The sequence below is a fragment of the Propithecus coquereli genome, unplaced genomic scaffold (assembly GCF_000956105.1).
Source record: "Propithecus coquereli isolate 6110/MARCELLA unplaced genomic scaffold, Pcoq_1.0 Scaffold58, whole genome shotgun sequence".
NCBI lineage: Eukaryota > Metazoa > Chordata > Mammalia > Primates > Indriidae > Propithecus > Propithecus coquereli.
This window is the reverse complement of record NW_012151729.1, coordinates 2001112-2007300: the sequence shown is the minus strand read 5'-3', so window position 1 is coordinate 2007300 and position 6189 is coordinate 2001112. Positions and strand designations below refer to the sequence as shown.

Genomic DNA, 6189 nt, shown 5'->3' with positions numbered 1-6189 from the left:
GCACAGGGAGAGGAAGGAGGAGGAAGACCAAGTCACTGATCTGATCTTCCCAGAGCCTGGGGAGGAAAAAAAGAGCAAAGGGTAAGACCCGGCTGCCAGGTGAGGTCCTCGTCCTGACTCCGTGGGGTCCCTGCTGCACCTTGGTTTCCTCATCTGCACGGGGAGGAGGTTCTAGCTCTGACTGTTGAGTGTTCTCAGACCCACCAGGGTGGCCCCTGTGCCCAGGTGGCACTGAGAGGGAAGGACCAGGAGGGTTGAAGGGATGAGCCCTGCCCGGTCAGGGAAGAGGAGCTCTGGCTCTCGGCCCCGGGCTGGCCCAGGTGTGATGTCTCAGCTGAGGTGGCTACCCGGCCCCCACCAGCCCCAGCCTTCAGGGCCATCCAGGCCTCACCTTTCCCAGGTTGTTCACAGGGTTACTCCACCCCCAGTCTGACCTTCAGACAACCCTAGAATGGGACACTGCAGTGACTCGAGTCATTTGACCAGTCCCCCAACCATTTTATAGCAGGGGTAAACTGAGGCTGAGAGAAGGCCAGGGCAGAAGTGGGAACACCTGGGGGAAGTTGACAAGTCAGTGAGTTGCAGCAAAGCTGACAAGCTGGGCCCAGGGCTTGTCTCCTTTGTGTCAGATGGCCAACGTGGCACAGGCTACCCTGGGAAAAAGCCCCGGCACTTCCTAGATTTGGACAGAGAGAGGCAGGGAGGCAGGGACTCCTCTTGCTTATGTCCTGTGCCAACTCATGGGAAGACGCTTCTCGGGGCCTCCAAAGCCCCCTGGGTGATTCTACAGGATCCACCCTGCCAGGGCTCACCGGCCACACACCCTGGCTCCCCTTCTCGCTCCCACCCTCACTCCTTCCTGGGAGAAGAACTGAGAGGCTCTTGGTGTCTTCTCTGCAAAGTCCTTGGAGGGACAGTGACCACAGGCGTCATGGCAGGCCCAGGCCCTGCCCCCTACGTGGCGAGGAAGGAGACCTCGGTGGGAGTGACAGAGGCCAGGGGGAAGGCAGGCGAGGCATTGGCCCCCAGGACGCGGTACAGCAGCTCCTCCTTCTCCTGCTGGAGCTGTCGCCGTAACTGGGCCTCCTTCTCCAGGGCCTCGCGGGCGAGAAGCAGGTCTTCTGAGAGCTGTCTGTGGATGCAGACGTGGCCCAGCGTTGCCTAGTGGGAACAGCTACTACAAAGACCCACCCATTCCTCCAGGAAGCCTTCCTTACATGGGCCACCAACTTGCCACAGGGTCCCCACAGCCCTCCTCATTTGCCTGGAGGCAATTATCTATTGACCAAGGAGCATGGGCCTCATAGGCAGACGGCTCTGGGCTGCCCCAAATCTCTGCTTTACCACTTAGCTATGTAATCTTGCACAAGCCATTCATTCTCCCTGAATTTCAGTTTCCTCATTTGTAAAATGGGAATATTTATAATAGGCCCACGCTCTTAGAGTAATTATGAGGACTAGATCGGGAAGTATGTACAGTATTCAATAAATCATATCTGACACATGAGACTAGCTCTCATTTACTAAGCCCTAGCTACTGATTCATTCCATTTAGGCCTGGTGAGCTACATGCTTCCTGTTTCCTTTTCCCCATATCAGGCTTTCCCGAAGAGCCCGTTCAGCTGGGACAGAGACAAACAGCTACTAATCAGGGCACCGGGGCTTTGGCTTCTGGGCAGAGTTGGTCCCTTGGGTTTCCTGACTCCCAAAGAGAGAGGAGCCATATTCCCTGGACAGCCCTGGGCCCACCTGTCAGTCCATTCCCCAGGCTCCGTGGAGATTCTCCCAACCCGAGATCGTGGCAGCAAGGGTAGGGACGAGAGGAAAGGGGGCGGGAGGACAGCTACCTTGACAGGACCCCCTGGTTCCGGCCTCGGACATGGAGGTCCTCATTCTCCTGTTGCAGGGTTGTGATTTTTTCCTCCAACATCAGATTTTTTTCTTTCTGTAACAAATCAGAAGGAGCTCGGGAAGCTGCCAAACGCACATGGCACAGTGTGTACTGTCACCTCCCTCTTATCCATGCTCCCTGAAAGCCGATTCATTCTAGACTAGATGTTACATTTCACGGAGCAGTAACATAACTGAAAATAATAAAACTAAGGAGTTAACAAAGGGTTGACAACTTTTCATTTTGCCACAGGAGAATGTTAAAAAAAAAAGATACAGCCACTACCCCCTCACATCACCATCAGTTCATAGAATAAAGGATATTTTTTGTTCTCCAAAAGTCAGAAGGATATGATATGTATAAATAATGTTTGTTTTTTATGCATTTCTACAAAAATGGTTGAACTCAATTTATAGTGAATGTTTCAGATGGTATGATTAAAACTGAGGTTGTGTGGCATACAGGAGGCCAGGGAGACCTCTCCCGGAGCAACAGTCTCTGCCTGAAGTCAACCCTAGGTTTCTGGGGCCTCTGATCTCCTGTGCCCTCAATGCCTGTAGCTCCCAGCCCTGTCCTTCCTGACATTGGTCTTATTGCCTCCAGCCCTGCCTCCTTCCTCAGTCCCTGCCTGACATGTGGCATCTGGCAGCCCTTCCTGGTTAGCCAGGTGACCTGTCCTAGCATCGTCCAAGTTGCAGCCATGCAAAGCACAGCAGCCAGAAGATAAGGAGCCACAACCTGCCCCAGACTGGCCACAGAGCAACCTCAGCCGGGCAGCATGGGAAAACTAGCATGGATCAGGCTGGGCCTCCTCAAGCCACCGCCCCTCTGTGCGCTTTACAAAGAAGATGCCCAGAAAGTAGGAGCCTGGGGCCACATCCCCCAGCCACTCCCAGCGACTGACCACTGTTTCCATGAGCATCAGCCTCTTGTCCAGCTCATGAAGACGCTCATTCTTCATCTCGATGACGAAGTGCAAGCTCTCCAGCTCCTGCTCCCAGAACTGGCTGGGACTCCCATAATCCTAGACAGGGACAGAGTGACATCATCAGACCAGCAAATAGAGAAGGGCACAGCACAGGCTACCTCCCTCATCCCCATTCTGCCACCAACTCACTGTTGGACTTTCACAAGTCCCCTTCCCCTCTAACCCCATAGTATTTAATGTGCTTTACCTCACTTCATCCCGATAACGCCCTTTGAGGCATGTGCTAGGAGCTGCACAGAGGAAGCGGCTGTGGGTCACACAGGCTGAGCCACTTGCACTAAGTGGTAGGTTTGCTATTTGCAATTAGTTTTCTCCGAATCCAGAGCCTGAGCACTTTACTATCCCCGTGGCTCTCTCTGGGCCTTACTTTCCCCCTCAGTGAAACGGGGACCCTCTTGCCTCCAGGCCCTTTGAAGGTAAGAGTGTCAGGTCCGAGCCTTGTACTTGCAGAGGGGCTGGACTTTCCTGTTGCCCGACCTTGGCCTCCCTTGAGATGCAAGGAGGAAAGGCCCCAGGTGTACTGTCACCTACCTGGATGTGCTTCTTGTAGTCTCGGCTCAGAATGGACTCCTCCACCCTCTTCATCTTGGCCTGGAAGGCCTCCAGCTGTGAGGTCAGTCTGGTTATGGTCTCCTGGAGAAGCAGGGAGGAGATGATCAAAGCCTGGCTCAGAAAGGCTGGACTTCATCCTATCCCAGAGAGGGAATATTTCAGGTTCTTTAGTCTGTCTTTGGTCTAGACCACATGACAATGCAGGATTCATCTACTTCAACCACTGCTTGAAACATACCAACCCCACGTGTTGCTAGAAAGCCAGTAATGGCTCCCCATACCCTTGGGAACAATGTCCTGGCATTCAAGGCCAGTGTTAGCCTGGCATTCAAAGCCCATCCAAACCAGCCTCAATGACCCTTGCAGTCTCACCTCTCACTGCCCCCCTTGTACATCCTCTCCTACAGCCAAATATCACGTTACTCCCCTAACTGCAAGATGCATTCTTCTCTCCAAACCTTACTCCTGCCAAGAATTTACTCCACCTAAACCTTGACCATTATCTTTATGATAGAGTACAACCCTTTCATATGGCTCGTGGGCTCCCACCTCTGGCCCTATGCCCACCTCTCCAGCCCAGCCCTCTCTCCCACTCTTATACCCCAGGCATCCTGGACTTCTCTCAGTTCCTCAGGTATTCTACATTTCCCCCCTTTCCTCCATGACTTTGAACACATTGTTTTTTTCCTGCCTAGGGCAGGCACCCTTCCTACCCTTCTTCACATGAAGAACTCTAACCCATCTTTCTGGTTCCAGCTTAGCTCTCACTCCCTCTAGGAAATATTCCTTGAGCAGCCAAGTTGAGTTAGATGCCTCCTTGCATACCTCCACAGGTCCCTGTGCATGGGCCCGCCAGTCTAATCACTCTGCACCCGGCCCATGCCGTCTCCACGATCTCCCAACAGTCCTTGGAGAAACAGGCCAGCCCTAATCGCCAACCACGTCCTTCTCAACTAACAGCCTGGTCACCACATCAAGGGGCCTGGATACATCAGAACAGTCACCTCGGTCCGTCATACCTAAGTATGGTACGAGGCCATCCGTTTGGGCTGCTTTGGGGCTCCCCGCTGCTTTCCTACTGCTCCTCCCCTACCCTTGCCAGAGGCTGCCATGGCCCAGTCCCTCTCACCTGCAGGGCAGCTTTGGCCTCCTGGAAGGAGTGGGTAAGGGCTTCTTTCTCCTGTTCATATGAGGCCCGGAGGACTGTAGGGAAAGGAGATCTCTATAAGCTCAAATACTTCTCCCCAAATCCTTCTGGAAGACTCCTTGATTGAGGGCCAGAAAGGTCTAGATGATCACCTGGACCTACAGAGGCCAGGAGGCTGGGAGTGGTCTTATTTACCCTTCTGTCTCCTAGGCTTGCTTAGGGCTGTGCCAGAAATACACTAGGTGTTTAATAAAAGCTCATGGAAATGGAAACCAGTTATATCCTGGGAGGAACTCGGCCAGACTCAGGTGCTGCCCACACCTCACTAAGGCAAGCGTATTTCCCTCGGGTTACGTCAGGCCCTGGAAAATGCATGGGGCCGATGCCTTGTCAGCTGGGTTAGCCCAATCACAAAATCACTAAATCACTAGTGGTCGCACCAAAACACAAAACTGCAGTAAGTACGTTGGATTTGTGGCCAGGAAATCCACCTGGTCCTGGTTCTGCCTCTGCAACACAGAGTGACCTTCAGAAGATCACATCAAACATCTAAAAGCCCTGTTGCCTCAACTGTGAAAGGAGGTCAGTAAGCCTGGCCTGGCTGTCTCTGAGGGACGACTCAAGGATCACATGATAAGAGGCCGTGCAAGGGCTTTCCAGGCGGGGTGGTGCTGTACAGAGCTGGAATTGTCATCATTCCCAACGGCAGTATGGTTGTATGCATCATCCCACATTTTCCATAGAGTTCCTTTTGGAAAATTCTGGCCTTGTCTCAGCTGAAAGAAGACAACGGGGAAATGACCAATCACTGGCCAGGATGGGAAATAGAACAGAGAGGACAGGGAAGCCAAGTTTAACACAGCCAAAGAGCCAGGTATATGACAGTGACGAATCAGAGAATGTTCAGTGAAGGTAAGTGTGATAGAGCAGTCAATATTGATGAGACCAGTTTTATAAAAATTATAGCCATAACGTCTTAAAATTATGGGCCTCATTTGTTAATTTGCCTATAAGACAGTTTCTGGTTCAAGGTAATATGGAGAAAGCAAACTGCATCCAGTCTGTCCTATTGAATGTATCTATAAAACCCAGACTGAAAAGCAAATGGTAGCGGCAGATTGGGCAAGAAGACCAGAATTTGAAATACCACTGAACCAACAGATTTAAACAAAACCCAGAATCGCATATATTCGAATATTAAAAACGTCTAATACAGCCCCAATTGTTCAATATACAATCCAAAATTATTCAGCATACAAAGAAGCAGGAAAATCTCAACTCCCCTGAGAAAAGCCATTCAATGCATGCCTATGCTGAGATGCCACAGGTGTTGGAATTATTAACAGAGTTCTTAAGGCAGCCATCATAAAAATGCACCAAGAAGTAAGGGTGTTCTGCAACTGATGACAAGAAGGGAAAAAATTAAAAAGGAAAAAAGGAAAAAGAAATAAGGGTGAATATACTCTTAAAAAGAATGGAAAAATAGAAAGTCTTAGCAAATAAATAGAGATATTAAGAAGAACCAAAAGGAAATTTTAGAACTAAAATATACAATAATGAAATAAAAAAATGCACTGGGTGGAATCAATAGCAGACTGGAGATAGGAAAGA

At 50.8% G+C, this 6189-nt stretch overlaps 1 protein-coding gene across 1 annotated transcript in view; it reads right to left on the bottom strand.

Annotated features, from left to right (window-relative positions):
• Positions 1-460: 460 nt before the first annotated feature.
• The window catches only part of CCDC69 (coiled-coil domain containing 69), a 16445-nt gene continuing 10716 nt past the window's right edge, over positions 461-6189 (bottom strand). Inside the window, exons 5-9 of the mRNA XM_012658223.1 lie at positions 4561-4634; positions 3411-3512; positions 2796-2915; positions 1848-1945; positions 461-1132 (exon numbers count right to left, since the gene is read on the bottom strand). Coding sequence (XP_012513677.1) covers positions 955-1132; positions 1848-1945; positions 2796-2915; positions 3411-3512; positions 4561-4634 — 572 coding nt within the window. The 3' untranslated portion in view covers positions 461-954. The remainder of the gene's footprint in view (positions 1133-1847; positions 1946-2795; positions 2916-3410; positions 3513-4560; positions 4635-6189) is intronic.